The following is a 17862-nucleotide window of genomic DNA, read 5'->3' on the forward strand; positions in this document are numbered from 1 at the left end:
AATGATTATTTTTATAAGAGATATATATTGATAAATCAGTTATAGTTTTTGTAACATTAAAAGATATATCTTTGAATGTAAATTTTTAAAATTATGATAAATAAATTTTTATAAAAATTATTCATTAGCAATACTCACTACTTCTCCATAGACAAAGTCAAAGTTATTTGGTTTTTATTTACTTGTAGATGAAGTGAACAAATGTTTTTCACAAAAATATTTGTTTGAATGTGATTTATTTTATTTTATAGATTTATAATCTTTTGAATGTTTTTATATATGCAAGAAGTTTATCTTTAATTTGGTGAGGAAGTTTTTGTAAAATCAATTATTATGATGATGTCAAGATTATCAATCTACGTATGCTAGGCAAGGGCCAAGGATCAAGTTGCCAAGAAGATTGAAACTCCAAAATTCTTTGGTTTTTATTTTCTTGTAGATGAATTGAACATATTTTTTTCCGCAAAATATTAATTTGAGAATATTGAAATACAAAAAATCATGGGTTTTATTGTTTATAGATGAAGCGAAAATAATTTTTTCCCAAAAAATTAGTTTGTACGATATTGAAATACCAAAATTCTTTTGTTTTATTTGGTTGTAAATATAGTGAATTTTTTCCACAAAAAACATAATTTGTGTAAGGACATGATATACAATATACTCTATTTTGCATTAATTGAGAATAATTAATTTAAAACGACGAATTAAAATAATGAATCCAAATAATTAAATCATGTGGGTTGGTGTTACGAAGAAGGTTCGATGGTTAATTACATTTTACAAAAATGATACAAAGCATTATTGGATATAGAAGAAAGATGACCTTATAAATATTTCGTGAGTATTTATTCTATCTATTTTTCTTTATAAAAAAATCCAACTAATATTTTTCGAAGCCTTAGTTTATTATTAAAATTTAACAATATATGATTGAATACATACAGTTTTACTAATTTTAAATATTTTTCGTCTTTGTAAAGATCAGAAACTATAACAATTACTTATTTGATGATCTTGCAATTGACGAAGATGTATTTTTAAAAATGATGGATATAAGTAAATCAATTATAGATTTATGTAATCCGAAATGACATATCTTTGAAGATAAATTTTTAAAATTATTATGAATAAACCTTTACAAAAATTATTCATTATTGCTCAATATTTCTCCTTATGAGTTATGATTGATAATAAGAAAGGTCAAATTATTTATTTTTATTTGCTTGTAGATGAAATGAACATATATTTTTCACAAAATATTAAATTGAATATGATTTGTTTTATTTTGTAAATCTATAATCTTTTGAATGAGTTATATATGCAAGAAGTTTCTCAGAAAAAAATTAATATATACAAATTTAATGCTTCCAATAATATAGTATGAAATATAAAAAAAATATGTTATCGTAATTTTGAATTTTTGTATTTAAATAACATATTGCATAAATTTTTGTATTCAGTTGTCTAGAAGATAGAATAACAAAATTCATTGATTTTATTTGCTTGTAGATTAAGTTAAAATATTTTTTACAAAAAATAAATATTTTGTAGAATACTGAAATAAAAAAATTCTTTGGTTTTATTTGCTTGATGAAACAAACTTTTTTTTGTCTACAAAACACTTAATTTGTGTTGAGATTTGTAGAGGCATCAAATAGAGAAGAATATACATTTCTTCTCATAAGATTTGCTAATGAAGATGGCGAGAATATTGTTTTTTCACAGAGAAGAAAAAACTGATGACAAAAAAAATCGTGAAAGCAATATGAATTGAAAATATAAAAGAAGAAAACATTTGACGCAATAATTTAATTTAAGGTTTAGAATATATTATCTATATTATATTTTTATTTTTCATAAATCAATAACACGTGGTAAAATAAGTGGTCAACGTTATGTATTATATTTTTTTCTTCTCTCAAATTTAATTTTAATAACTATTGTGATATCAATTTTATATTATATTTTCTACAATATCTAATTTATACAAAATTATAATATTTATTACTAATATGTTTTTCAACAATTATTAATTTATTTAGATTGCGCTTGGTTAAATTGATTTCAAATTTATGGATTACAATTATAATTTTATTGTTAACAATGAAACAATATATCAAATATTGAATCTACACATGACTTATTTACATATTATTATTTATATAAAGTAGAATAAATTTCAAATAACATTATTATTGGGTGGACTTCAAAAATATCATAATTAACATGAAATACTACTATATAAACATGAAATGAGTGGATTTGAAGTTTATGATATTACTTCTCTAAATAACAAAAATACATTTGAATATATTGAAATCCATGGATTTGAAATCCTTCCATTCAAGAATATCCTTAGATTTATAATACATAAAATTTTTAAACAAATATCTTTTGCACTCATTTTATAATACATGTAGTACAAATTATATTACATTGAATTTCCTACGGATAATGCTAAAGGTACAACCAATATATCGTACTACGATATTTACAACAATTATATCGTGAGATTTTGTTATTATCTAATGAGATTTTATATTTAATTTATCATGAGAATTTGATAAATGAAATTTCTGTATTGATTTTTTTTGAATTTGTAAGAATTATTGTACAAATTTGGTTGCACATGTAGCATTACTAATTTTCTATCGACTAATATAGCATGAAATCATTAATATATAATTTTTGTAAATTAATCTCTTCTGATCGCATTTCTTTAACAACAATTATTGATAATAGAAATGTATTTTCACGTGCGTCCCACGTGTCTTTACCTAGTTACTTCAAAAGAAACACAACAAGACAAGCACTACATTCAAGATCGTACTTTAATAGAGAATCATTAATTTGTTAGCTTTAAATGACAGAATTCGAGCTCAAATTCCAAGGACAAACTGAAACTGCAAATGGGAATTCGAAGATTGATGGCTGGTGAATAGCTTATTAAGGAAAACCATAAAAGAAAGCAGAAAGAAGCAACGTTAAGCTACCCCAGGCACCAGCAGAATGCTGGATATTTGTGGTGACTGGTTCGGTAAAGGAAAGATTCACATTGATATGATAATGGTGGCGGGTGAGAATGAAGAATCTGAGGCAGTCACTGTATTAAATGATTTTGCATCAGCATGCATTCAATAAGCAACAAGAAATGGATATTTTTCGTCATTTTGGTTTATTTTCCGTAGATTTTGGGGTAAATTTTGAGAAATAACTTGAGTAATTTATATAGGAGAATGAAACTGACATTTTCATGAAAATAAACTTGTTTTTAAAAAAAAAATTTGAGTAAAATTCCATTAGGAATTTCAAATGAAAATAATATGTTTAATCTTTTAAATATATATGATATAATATAACAAAGTATTTCTAGACGAGCACGTAACTCGGATAGCTGGACTTCTGAGATTGGACTTATTACAATTATTAGAGGTAATAAACGAAAAGTATATTAAAGAAAAACATATAATTTTGACAGAATAATTCAAATTTGCCATTAAATAAACTTCAAATGATTGAGCGAGAGGTAGGGATCGAAAGAGGGTTTAGTTATTGGAATAGAGCTTTTATCCAAAATAGGGTTTTGGGTGAAATAATACTGAAATGATGATTTATTCTTCTTTTACTCATAATTTGTACCGACAAAGGCTTCAATCTTTTTTTTTTTAATGAAACTGATTTCATTAAAATGAGTAAAAAGTTAATGTTACAAATACACTGGGCATTCCCAAGAAAATCAAAAACCAAGAAACATCATATTACGAAAATACAAATCAAATGCCACAATAATCACGCGTACTCGCTTGCTACTTCAAATGCTTCAGGAATGGACCGATACGTGTGAATCTTAATCTTCATGACGATATCTTGACAGCAAAATTTTTCTTGGTCAAACATTACTCTATTTCGCATATTCCAAACGTGGTACACTGTTGCAGCCAGTGCTGTTATTCTCATTCTTGTCAACATCGAGGTACCTCTATATTGCCTTCTGAAAGCTCGCAATATAGCCGTCGGAGATCCCATTATTTTCTTCATATCAAGCCAATGACGAACACTCTTCCAAATGGTATTTGTAACACTGCAATCGAAGAACAAATGATCAACAGCTTCATCTTTAAGTTCGCACAAGACACATCTCCGATCATTGATAAATCTCAGTCTGTCTCGAGTCATGAGTTTACGGTGTGCAAGTAACCAAAGTATGAACCGATGCTTAGGTAGTATGAATGTCCTAGACAATAGAGGTTTCCAAGGCCAATTTCCTGTCGTTCCAACGAAGAACTGATACGCATGAGCGATACCCTCCTTGTTACCAAACCATTTCTGTAAGCACAATGAAGCAGCTTCCTCATAGCCAAGTCTTCTAATAAACTCCTCTCTAATGTCAAGAATTTGCTTAATTAATGGTGAGGCATCCTTGTGCCTTCTCCATTTCCAAACCCCTCCAAAGCAACTATAGTTGTGATTTACCCACCTAATCCATAAGTTCTCATTCCCCACGTGAATCTTCCATAAGCTTTTCGCTATCAGCGCACGGTTCCAAGCTTTCAGATTGTTCCAAGCAATAGGTGGATGTTTAGTTGGCCACACGAACTTGCGGCAAATAGCATGTATCGAGTCAAGCACACAATTCGGTACCGGTAGGATAGATAACCAAAAACACTCCACGCCTTGAATAACCGAACGAATCAATTCTAACTTCCCCGCATAAGAAAGTGAATGTCTAGGCCAAGCACTAACCTTCGTCGAGATATTATCCACTAATTTACCATAATCTGATGCACACAATCTTTTCGCAGCAAGAGGTATTCCCAAATATCTGAATGGTAAGATTCCTGGAGTAAAGCCAGTAATGTCCAAGATATCCTGTCGCAATGAGCCTTCAATGCTACCCATATATATGTTAGATTTCAGCGCATTTATTTTCAAACCAGCCATGTCCCCAAAGGAATTTAAGCACCGCATAATCATTGACACACTTCGAGTATCACCATACGAAAGCAGGAGAAGGTCATCAGCATAAGCCAAGTGTGTAATTCTAAGATTGATACATTTTGGGTGAAAACCGAACCCCGGTGATCTAGACATATGCTTTAGTTCCCTGGATAGTACCTCAAGACAAAGTGAGAACAAGAGCGGTGATAACGGGTCCCCTTGACGAAGACCCCGCTGACCCTCAACAGTTGTTCAATGGATTGAAAAAGCCACTACAGCTCATTAACCGTAACAATTTCAGCAACATATCAGTTAGAGCACAGGCAGCAAACAAAAAACTTGAGCGCTTGCAAATGGATATGTTAGCTTCGGGTGTGATGAAAGATGAACATGAGGAAACTAAGAGGAAAACTGAGATGTTACTAGAAGCGGAAAGGTTGTTTATTGCACAGAAAGTCAAGATTAACTTTATGAAACATGGTGACAGATGTACTAAGTTCTTCCATGATTTGATTAAGAGAAACGAAAAGAAGTTTGCTATCATGAATCTCACTAATGAAGAGGGAGCCACGATTATTAATGCAGAGGAGATAGCTCGTTGCTTCATTGATTATTATCAGGGGTTATTGGGGTGCAAAGTGGACAGAACAAATATAAACATTGCTGCTATCAGAGATGGGCCGTGTATACAGAATGACCAATGGGGTAGTTTGACAGCGTTAGTAACTACTGAGGAAATTGAGAGTGCACTGCATGATATTGATAATGATAAGGCTTCAATCTTGCATTTAAAGTTGTGAGCATCTGCGCCATTCCCCACGGCCCCCTCAAATTAGGACTGAAAACAAACTACTTCAGTTTTATCTTTTCCGAATCGAATCAAACGTCATAATAATAATACATATAATCTTCCAAACAATACTGAACTATCTACTCATTATTCGGAGGTGAATCATAGGAGATGACTTGTGGCTAGGGGTGAAAGGCCAACCAAGATCGAATATAGCTGGTTTTCCGCGAAATCTATTTCAGTAGAGCGTTTTCAGTCTCTCTTTTGCTTGACTAGGAGCTCTCCTGATAGTTGCTCTTCTGCTTTTCTGGAATCTTTCTTCCAGATCTTTGTCGGTGCTGACTTGGATCTCAGGAAACAGAATAAGGCGGATCGCTCTTGATGATTATATTGATTATTTACGTGATGATTTCAATAAATTACTTAAGTGTAAAAATGATACATAAATATATTAATATAGTTATTCCATTAAATATAAATAAATAAAAACAGAGTATTCTTCAGAAAAGTATGAAAAAAAATACATGGGTATAGATTTGTGGTTGAATAGAAAGTATATTATTTTGATGTAAAACATAAAACATATACTACTGTAATAGAGTTACGAGTCGGAAATAACATCCTCATACAAAAGCAAAAGGTTCCCAAACTTTCAGTCACTTTAGCACTAATAATCAAATTATCATACCTGACTACAATCATATACAATCAGGCAAAGCCGCTACACGCTGCTGCGAGTTTCAACTAAGCATATGACGAAGCCTCCAGATACGAGATCACGAGATCAGCAGCATGGAACCCACTCGATATTGCTTTCCCGACGGATAATCCTCCCTTGTGGTTGCCTATCGATGATAATATGTGTTTCAGCACAAAAGAAAGAATCGAGCTAAAGCAAAACGTTTCCATACCGCCCCAAATGCATGTTTATCCCTTGGTTTGCATTATTTTTACCACCTATTATTCCCCCTTCAACAGATGATTTATGTTTTGATTCTTCAAAAATGGCAAGCAGTGTGATGGAATACATAACAATTTGCAGGATGATTTTTATTAGAGATTAAATATGAGATACCAGATACTATTAGTTAGAGTTAGTTAGAAGACGGTTATATGATAGATAGTTACATATAACAATGTATAAATGACTGAAGTTTTTCTGTTTTTCTGTATCAATCATTCTTCAAAAGTTCATAATTGAATGAAAAAGGCTTTACGCCTAAGCTCTTGATTTCTTCCGCAATATGGTATCAGAGCTTCTGCTTTCGCACAGCGACGGCGTCGATCGGATTCTTGAATGGTGAGTCGTTCTCAGGTAATCTTTTGATCATTTCCGTATTCAGAATTGTTCAGACAACTCGTCCATGGCCCCCGCGCATACACCTGGTTCTTCCTTGCCCAGTGGCCATTCCGTCATTGAAGATCCAATGAGTCCATACTTTCTACATCACGCAGACAATACGGGGCTTATGTTAGTCTCTCAAGCGCTTACAGGAGAGAATTATATCTCTTGGAGCCGAGCGATGAAGATCGCACTTTCTGTCAAAAACAAATTGGGTTTCATCGATGGATCAGTCGTTAAACCCTCAGATAATGAATCTACTCTTCTCAATTACTGGAACCGCAATAACAATATAGTTATATCGTGGATTCTGAACTCAGTTTCGAAAGAAATTTCAGCAAGTATCATTTTCGCTGATTCAGCCGCAGAAATATGGCAAGATCTCAAAGAACGCTTTCAGCAGAGTAATGGGCCAAGAATTTTCCAATTGCGACGTGAGCTGGTTAACTTACGTCAAGAACAAGACCCTGTCAGTGTTTACTTCACCAAACTCAAAACGCTATGGGAAGAATTGACAAACTTTCGCCCCATGTGTCATTGCGGCCAATGCAATTGTCAAGGGGTAAAGAAGATCGAGGCATATTTTCAGACGGATTATACGATGGCATTTCTTATGGGTCTCAACGATTCATTGGCTCAAATCAGGAGCCAAATATTACTGCTGGATCCACTTCCTCCTATTAATCGGGTTTTCTCATTAATTGTGCAAGAGGAACGTCAAAGGACCATTGGTTCCCAATATGCGGGGAACAACTCAGTAGGGAGCATGACATTTGCTGTCAAAAGTGAACAACCCATGAGGCCGATTAACAACAGAGGACACACGTCTTCACAGAGAGAGAGAGGCCTTTCTGTACCAAGTGTAATGTACATGGTCATACGGTTGACACTTGCTATAAGATACATGGATACCCACCGGGATACAAACTCAAAGGGAAGTTTCCAACCAAATACTCACCAATGGCTGCTAATCAACTATCTGATACACACATGTCCTCGAATATCGATGTTAACTCGTCTCCGAATTTACTTCAGAAATTTGACAAAGCACAAGTTGAGCAGCTGATGGCGATGTTTGCTCAACACCTATCAACATTTGATTCTCCAGATTGTCAAGCCAATGCTCACTCTACAGGTATTTGTTTATCCATATCTGAGTCCAGCAAATTATGCTCACCTGTCAGTTGGGTGGTTGATTCAGGAGCCTCCCGACATATATGCTCGAATCTTTCTCTGTTTCAAACATGTAAACCCGTGCATAATTCAATGGTCACACTGCCGAATCATGTTCACATCAGAGTTAAATGTTGTGGTGACATTAAGATTAACAATTACTTGACACTTAAAGAGGTCCTCTATGTCCCAGAGTTCAAATTCAATTTATTGTCAGTGAGTTCCCTTCTTGATGACAACAAATTTGTGATGCAATTCTATCACGATTCATTCATTATTCAGGAGTACCTGACAAAGAGGATGATTGGCAAGGGTAGAAAAGTTGAAGGGTTGTATGTTCTTGAGAATTGGACTGACGGTAAAGTGGTGGCAGTCAATCAAATTTCAGTGGACACTTGGCACATGAGACTTGGTCATCCCTCTATTCAAGTAATGGAAATGTTGAAAGAACATTTAGGATACAGCTCTTCGAAGCTTGATCAGTGTAAATCTTGTTACATTTGTCCATTAGCTAAACAAAAACGTTTGTCATTTGTTTCTAATCAAAACATTTCTCCACATTCATTTGATCTTGTGCATTGCGATGTTTGGGGACCGCATCATATTCCCACATATAATGGCTATCGTTACTTTCTCACCTTGGTGGATGATAGTACCCGATTTACTTGGATATTCTTGCTGCACAAAAAGTCAGATGCTCCACACATAGTTGCCCGGTTTTACAACTTGATTGAAACTCAATTTCAGAAGAGGATCAAAGCTTTTCGCACAGATAATGCAAAGGAGCTTGCATTCACTGAACTTTGTCAAGACAAAGGCATTATACATCAGTTTTCTTGCGTACAAACACCCCAACAAAACTCCGTTGTTGAAAGGAAACACCAGCACCTCCTCAATGTAGCTCGATCACTTTTATTTCAATCCCGTGTACCCACCAAGTTCTGGGGAGAATGCGTATTAGCTGCTACATATTTAATCAACCGGGTGCCTTCACCTAGGACCCACAACAAGGCTCCCTATGAACTTTTGTATCAAAAGGCTTTCGATTATTATGATCTCAAAAGTTTTGGGTGTCTTGCTTTTGCATCTACATTAGCAGCTCATCGTGATAAACTTTCTCCCAGAGCACGTCCTTGTATCTTTCTGGGTTATCCCTCTGGTGTCAAAGGATACAAGTTATTGGACATTCAAACTCAAGAAGTATTCATTTCCAGGGATGTTGTCTTCCATGAGTCCACATTTCCTTGTCACTTAGGCACAACGAGCACAAATGTTGATCCTTTTCCAGATGCGGTTCTGCCACCGCCATCAGATACATCATGCATCGATAATGTTCCTTCATGTGCTGATATCACTCCTTTGACAGTCCCTAACTCTGACCAGGTGCATACATAGCTCACTGATCATCAAACAAACATTAGTACTCGGACTTCCTCCAGAGTCACGAACCCACCATCTTATCTTCGTGACTATCATTGCAATTTGTTGCACCAGTCAGCACCAGCACGCTCCAAATGTCCCTATCCTTTGAGTGATCATGTCTCGTATGACTTTCTATCTCAGTCATATCGAAATCTAGTGCTCAATGTTTCCTCACATTTCGAGCCTCAATTCTACCATCAAGCTGTCAAATTTCCTCAATGGCGAGATGCAATGACTGCTGAACTTGATGCCATGGAATTCAACAACACATGGACAGTGATCTCTCTACCTCCGGGTAAGCACTCGATCGGATGTCGTTGGGTATACAAAATCAAATATACATCCGATGGCTCCGTAGATCGACACAAAGCACGCCTTGTTGCCAAAGGTTACACACAACAGGAGGGCGTTGATTTCTTTGAGACGTTTTCCCCGGTGGCAAAATTAACCACTGTCAAAGTACTCCTGGCACTTGCTGCCAGCCAACATTGGCAACTTGCCCAGCTAGATGTGAATAATGCGTTTCTTAATGGCGATCTCTTGGAAGAAGTTTACATGGATATGCCCCTTGGCTATGCTAAACGAGTTCCCCAAGGCACTGACCCATCCAAACTTGTATGTAAACTTCATAAATCAATTTATGGTCTCCGTCAAGCTTCTCGTCAATGGTATTCTAAGTTCTCTCAAGCTTTACTTCAGCATGGATTCTCTCAATCTCATTCTGACAACACGTTATTCACAAAAGGGTCAGGCTCTTCTTTTGTTGCCTTACTTGTATACGTCGATGATATTATCATTGCTGGACCATCACAGCAAGTCATACACTCCTTAAAAACTTTCCTTCAAAGTCAGTTCAAACTCAAAGACTTAGGCTCACTCAAATATTTTCTTGGACTGGAAATCGCTCGCACTCAGCAAGGGATTAATTTGCCTTTCACAGCGTCACTACACGCTGCAATTACTAGAAGATGCTGGTTTATTGGCTAGTAAACCACTACATACGCCAATGGAACCTCGCTCGAACCTTAACACTACTGATGGTCAGCCACTTGAGGACATATCTCAATATCGTCGCCTAATCGGAAGGCTTCTTTATCTCACATTATCAAGGCCTGACATTGTGTTTGCAGTACACAAACTAAGTCAGTTTGTTTCAAAGCCACGTACACCGCATTTGCAGGCTGTTCAACATCTATTACAATATCTCAAATCAGCTCCTGGTCAAGGCATCTTCTTTCCAACGTCTTCATCTCTTCAATTACGAGCTTTTTCGGATGCTGATTGGGCTTCGTGCGTTGACACAAGAAAATCAGTTACCGGATATTGTGTCTTTCTTGGTGATGCCTTAGTATCATGGAAATCTAAAAAGCAAGCCACCATTGCATTAGCCAGTACCACCAGTGAAATTGTTTGGCTTCAACAATTGTTACGTGATTTCGACATGGTACCTAATACATCAGCCACTATATTCTGCGACAATCAATCGGCTATACACATTGCACACAATCCTATCTTTCACGAACGTACCAAGCATATAGAAGTTGACTGCCATTTCATTCGAAACAAGATATCTGATGGTTCGATCAAATTACTTCATGTGCGCTCAAGTCTCCAACTTGCGGACATGTTCACAAAGCCGTTACCTTCCACAGCAATATCTAGTTTCCTCTCCAAGATGTCCGTAAAGAACATATATCGTCCATCTTGACGGGGGGTATTAGAGATTAAATATGAGATACCAGATACTATTAGTTAGAGGTAGTTAGAAGACGGTTATATGATAGATAGTTACATATAACAATGTATAAATGACTGAAGTTTTTCTGTTTTTCTGTATCAATCATTCTTCAAAAGTTCATAATTGAATGAAAAAGGCTTTACGCCTGAGCTCTTGATTTCTTCCGCAATAATTTTAGCCAAATTCACAAATGAAAATGTTTCCCGGTAATAAAAATATGATTGGTTAAAGAAAATAATAAGGGGAAAAGAATTTATGGAAATCAAAGAGAGCAGACGTAAACCGGAGACTTGCCAGCATAAAAAAATCCTGGAAGGTCTTTTTCCATCTTCCCGATAGTTTCGATGACCGAGTTATAATCGTGCCCATATAAAGGAAATCCTCTGCTCCAATAATAGTGACTGCAATCAATCGCATAATATGTAAGCGAGTATAATTGGAAGCACAATTTTCCTAGTCCATACGCACTGCATAATTACATACTTCAGAAAAGTGGGTTCTCCCTCAGCACCCAACAATTGTTTGAGATCAGAAGTCACTATCTGTTTCAGTTCATCCCTGTGAAAAAAATACTATGAGAAAGCTGTATGTACCGAGACATGCAAAAAACAATCAATGATATTTACTATACCTTGATGCCTTTGCAAGTTCTCTGTTTCGGCTCCCCCCAACAAATGTGGTGTAGAGATGAACATCACTGGGTGCACGATCTGGGAACATCATAGAAGAGAAAAGGGTCCCTGCAAGCACAAAGTATTATAGCAGAAATACATGGATAACAATAATAGTTACACAACCTGGAGGGGCAGTGTGTCACCAAGTGTCTTCAAGCCATTTTCTTGCTCTGTGGAAGGTACGAGAACTCCAAAACCTTCAAGGGGCCGCTTGACACACTCTCTCTTAAATGTGGTAATTATAACAGATATTGGTATATAACTGACCTGCGCATATTACATCTAGAATGAACTACAATCAAGCAGAAAATCATACAAGTACTTTCCTATTAAATGCAGTAAGTGCTGTCCACAAACTTGTCCCATTATGAACTACTAATAATTGTAAGGATGTTAGCACTAAGATATGAATAACTTAAGAGTTAAGACCCATTAAATGCTGCAAACTGAACGAATATATTAAACTTGCATGACATCATTGACCTTTAAAAGAACAAACAATTACTGTTCATCCACCAAATTACATTCGCATTTGCAACTAACTTCTCGAACTTGTAAAACACAAATAATATGATGAAACCTAGATGTGTTCACTGAAAAGGCTAAAAATACATACCTCAGGAACAAAGTCTAATGGAAAAGGGCTTCCTCTTCTGTTAATTTTCATGTGCTTAACAACAGAGAGGGGGGCCTGACAGAAAAATTGAAAATCATTCCAATATCTCAGACATTCTGAACATTGTAACATCATAAGAATTATAATTTGCATTAAAAAGCAATTTGTCCAAGTTATTTCCATATTTATATTCACAGAAGAGGCCAGAACTGATGTCTCTTTTATAGTAGACAAGGAAGTCTATCAATTGTTACATGGGCTTGAAATAGAGAGAATGGCTACTGTAAAAATACATTATGAAACCATCTCTACAAACATTTACTTACTGTAACTACCAATGCGTCAAAAGACTTCTCATCATTAAGCTTCTTGCCTTCTGACTCATAAGAAACTGACCAGTTATCGAGTGGAGAGTTCTCGTTGCAGCTACTGGATAATTCCAGCACCTTAGATTGGAGTTTTAGTTCCTCTTTATCAAGAACATTGCACAATGCGTCAGTGAGTGTCTGCAAACACACATAAACTAACACATTACAATGGCAGGGCCATCAGTGTATCCAGAAAGTTTATGTTAGCATGATGATATAAGTTAAAAGACGCATGCATAACAACCACAGAGAGCCTGACCCTTCCAAATCCCTTACAAAAGGTTTTTAATGAAGTTAACAGCAGGTACAACTTTTACACATGCAACGCAACTGAGGATTACAATCAATTTAATTCTGCATAAATCTGTATATTGATTATATGTTATTCATCCATATAGGATAGAAAAGAAGTGGATGCCAGAGTTTAAACTTTACATTATCGGCCTACATATTTATCACATTAGTTTTGATATCTTAGCTAAGCCTACAATGAATTGTTAAATGGGCTCATTATATTCATTGGTAGGTATGAACTAATTATAAATATAAATCAGATATACTATTTTGTGTTTTGTAATAGATAAAATTATTTAATTGTTCAAAAACTACATATGATCGAGTTAATTATATTTTTGCTTATGAACTAAATTGATTTGTCTTTTATTTAAATCAATAAAATGGACAAATATTCGTATAAAATGAAAAATTGATCAGTTCTTTATTTTGGATAATATGGAACGACAATAATGTAGACTAAATTTAAAAATTATACTTTAAATAACGAAAATATTATAATAACATAACTTTTCAAGTTATTTGAGAAAACAAATTATTATTCACTCAATCAAATTTTCACATATATTTTTTTCAAAATAAAATTTTGTTATTAAAATATAATCTAATGTATTATTTGAAATTAGAGAACACTGGAATTATAAAATTCAAAAATATTAATATAATAAAGTTTAGTCTTTTGTATAATTATTAGTGAGATTATTATTCAAAAACTAAAAAAAGATTAAGAATAAATATGTTAATAGAGTAAAAGATTGAAATAACATGTATATCTTAACCCATCTATTTTTTATTGATGAAGTTTTTAACATTAAATTTAGCCCCTTTAGGCACAAAATCCTGGCTACGCCCCTGGTTAGGAAATAATATATACCTGCATGCCACCCAAAAATGAGAAAGACCCACGCTTATGTTTTTTTGCTGATGAGTTCTTCATTCCGCCAGAAGTATCCTTTTTGGCAGATAACTTAGACTGGAGAGCACCGGCTATAATGGAGCCAAACCTGATGACACCAAAGTTTTTAGAACTATCAACAGAATATAAACAGAAATCGTAAATGCATGAAAGAGACTTTTCACAAGTTCAATATTTCAGAATTGTTTAGATTGTTTCACAAATGTTGCGTCCATGTGTCTAAACTATAATCATACATAGTATATAGTCATTAAGAAAGATCTTCACCATCTTTGTCTACATAAAAAGTATTAATTCAAACTATTAATTACCCATAAGCAACTGCCATTCTACGGATTAAAAATACCAACTTACCTCTTCTCAAGGTTCCACTAACTCTGGAAATACATGGCGCATCTGGTCAAGGAAAAATAGGCAAAACAGTTTTCGGTGATTTCAACAGCATGGTATATGTAGGTTAATCAAAACAAAACCACTAAAGGAGTGAAATGCGTTCCAATGTCCATTCTTTCAATTTTCCTCATTTCAGTCATTGATCAGATCGATAAAGATATTGTCATTCATTTGTTGGGCAGATCAATAAAGAAATTTGAAATCACTCACAGAAAGGGATACAGGGTCACCTCCGCTTGTCCCCGCAACGAAAGGATCAATGAGATAGTCGACAACCTAATGATAATTTTGACGGCACAACAAAAATAGGGCAAAAAGGTGTGACAAAATTCAACATGTTGGTTTGAGGCCAATCGCAAGTATGAGAGCTGAAATGTGTGAAATTTTGAGTTTGTGAAACTATATAGATTACCTCTTTCCCAAAATGACGTTGGAAGAAGGAGCCAACACTGCAGGAAAAAGTAAATGTTGGTCACATGCAATAAGCTCGATTCTCCATATGGCAGGAAGCAATAGCTAAGCGAAGTTAATGTATGATGTGAAGGAAGAGAACATATGCTAATAAAGTTGACTAGATTCCTGTAACATATAGATAAAATTCCCCATGCCGTTCATCATAAAAAATGGTAACTAGGACATTTATCGACAAACAAAAATGTTGTCGATAACAACGATTAACAGAATATATGCCATAAAGCTCCGTGATAATCACATAAATAGGGTTGAGTGGTCGACAATGGCATGACAGTTTAATCAGGAAAAGACATCATTCAAAGACAAATATTCAAGGACTCCATGATAAAGAGGACAAAGATAAAGCTCGCAAACAATATCTAGTATAGCATGCTTGTCCAATCATTGATACCTTTCCTGTGTGTCAAGCCCTTTAGAGAGAGTATTTTTCTTCCATAAAAATGGCTCCAATAATAGTTGAAGCTGGAAATAGAAGAAAAAAGGAAAACTGCAGTGAATAAATAGGGGTACCTCATCCCGTGCATTAAATAAAGAGATGTCATCAAAGTCAAATGTGATAAGTAACCTTTGATCTTGATGAAAGAAAATTGCTCCCGATCAATTCTATGGGATTCGATGGTAACTGTACAGGAATAATTTACCAAAGATTAGAAAGAACATGTCAAACATGAAGCAGTACCTCCTGCATCATCAAGATGACAATATATGCTACTCCTGTAAATGTGCTGAAGACATTACCATTACAGGGGTCCCATTTTTGGCTATATAGCGCTTGTGCTGTGAAATTGGCTGCATTCAAGCATAAAAACACAAACTAAATTAACCAAATCATAAGCTTGAGATTGCATGCAATTATACTTCACTACTCATATTGCTATTGCAGCGAAATCCAAACCACTTGGCAAAAATCGTCCAAGCCCATTCAAGAAAAGCAAAACCAAAAGGAAGGGGAAGGAGAAACAACACAAAGGAAAAGGGCCATACAAATTGTTGCTTCTCTCTGAGTCCGAGATTATCCAGCAAAAAGCCAACAGCTGCCTCACTCTCAGTCTAAATATCAAAGTCAAGCAGAAGTCATTTGAGTTGGCATAAAAAACGATATTTTGCAACTTTAACAGCTAGCTACAAGGCACTGCATTACAACAAACGAACCATGGTATTTGCACCCTCGTCCCATATCAGACCATCATGGGAAACGCTTTTCAACATTCCTCCAGCTCTCCCATCAGCTTCAAATACCGTGACATTTAAACCTTGTAATTTCAACTTGTATGCCGCAGATAACCCACTGCAAAAAAAAAAGAAAAGAAAAAAGAGGCCAATAACGTAACAAAACACAAGCAACTCACAGTTGAAGAGGAATTCATCAACAGAGTTGAGAAATCGCAAGCCTTCCACAAGACCACCACATTTCTATGATCTTATCAACACCACCTTGATTCTCGCTAACATACCTAACACCAGCGCCAATCACAGCAACACGTTTACCCGAAAAACCTAAAACACAACATTAGTCAAATCATTCACACCGAGGATTCCAAGGTCCAAAGAAGCATTGCAACTAAAACGTCAAATGATAGAGGAAAACAGACTTCTCTTATCTTCTTTGGTCGCAGAATTCATCGCCAGTATTCTTCCAACTCGAAGTTGTGGCAACGAAAGTTGATGGGTTAGAGATTTACCCAGTCTTCTCCGGGGTCTTAGCGCATGGTATTGTGCTTCAAATTCAAGAATCTTGTTCATCTTGGAAGGTAGAAAAAAGGGAAACTGGGCTTTCTGATGTATATATGTAAACAATGGGCCGAACAGTTATGGCCCAAATTCATATTCGACGTACCGGCCCAATAGCGTTCAAATGTTAAGGTGGACAAAATTCGAAATCCAAGCAATTATAACTATTGATGAGTTAACTGATTGATTAGCATAATTGGCTCGTTGAATAGAGTCATGGTTATTAATTAACATGTTCAGACTTTACCTCTTTAAATTTAATTAATATCTTGTTAGATCAGGGTGAGTTAGATATTCATCTTAAAAATTAACCCATGAGACATTCTTTTTGCGCTTTAATTTTGGAGTAGGTCTCTTGTGAGACGGTCTCACGAATCTTTATCTGTGAGACCGGTGAATCCTACCGATATTCACAATAAAAAGTAATACTCTTAGCATAAAAAGTAATACTTTTTCATGGATAACCCAAATAAGAGATCCGTCTCATAAAATACGACCTGTGAGATCGTCTCACATAAATTTTTACCTTAATTTTGTATAACGATAGTATGTATAATGCAATTTTGAGTGGAAGTTATGGGATGCAAAAATGAAAAATCGGAGTTTTAAAAATATATTTTTTAACTATTTGTGTCGAATCAGCCTATGAGCAACCCATCACTTCATACTAATATTTTTTACTAAAATAATTTATGATAAAAAATTTAGTTTCTTGGACAGTGGCAATATTTTTAAAAAAATATATTATCATTTAGAGAAGGAGATATTAGATTATGGTGCAAGCCAAGTTTGTTTAAAGCTGCTTTTTCATATAAAACGATGATAAAAAGTTGATGCTAAGGGCATGGAATCGTGACATTTAAGTAGCAATAATCAGCTTGGCAGAGTGTTGGTTGGGATTTGAGAAATCATACAAATAAATTCCGCCCACCACATTTAAAATCTCTGATTATATATTTGTTCGTCTAACGGATATAAATCCGTAAAATC

General features: G+C 34.9%; 2 protein-coding genes across 2 annotated transcripts; both read right to left on the reverse strand.

Moving 5' to 3' along the window:
* Positions 1-3792: 3792 nt before the first annotated feature.
* On the reverse strand, positions 3793-4944 carry LOC142538314 (uncharacterized). Its single transcript, XM_075643660.1, has one exon. The coding sequence runs from the start codon at positions 4942-4944 to the stop codon at positions 3793-3795; it is 1152 nt and encodes a 383-aa protein (XP_075499775.1).
* Positions 4945-6233: 1289 nt separating this feature from the next.
* Positions 6234-16906, reverse strand: LOC142539503 (protoporphyrinogen oxidase, mitochondrial-like). The gene is given in 19 exon segments (XM_075645017.1): positions 6234-6576; positions 11701-11807; positions 11890-11964; positions 12038-12146; positions 12224-12347; positions 12697-12771; positions 13023-13202; positions 14233-14362; positions 14629-14645; positions 14647-14670; positions 14878-14943; positions 15080-15116; positions 15533-15603; positions 15707-15763; positions 15880-15930; positions 16126-16191; positions 16294-16429; positions 16596-16638; positions 16734-16906. Coding segments are annotated over 19 exon segments (1620 nt in total). The 5' UTR covers positions 16885-16906; the 3' UTR covers positions 6234-6475.
* Positions 16907-17862: the final 956 nt, after the last annotated feature.

Source organism: Primulina tabacum, chromosome 3 (genome assembly GCF_025594145.1).
Source record: "Primulina tabacum isolate GXHZ01 chromosome 3, ASM2559414v2, whole genome shotgun sequence".
Taxonomy (NCBI): domain Eukaryota; kingdom Viridiplantae; phylum Streptophyta; class Magnoliopsida; order Lamiales; family Gesneriaceae; genus Primulina; species Primulina tabacum.

Coding starts and splice junctions, on each gene's coding strand:
- LOC142538314 (XM_075643660.1), bottom strand. CDS start 4,944: ATGGCTGGTTTGAAAATAAATGCGCTGAAATCTAACATATATATGGGT.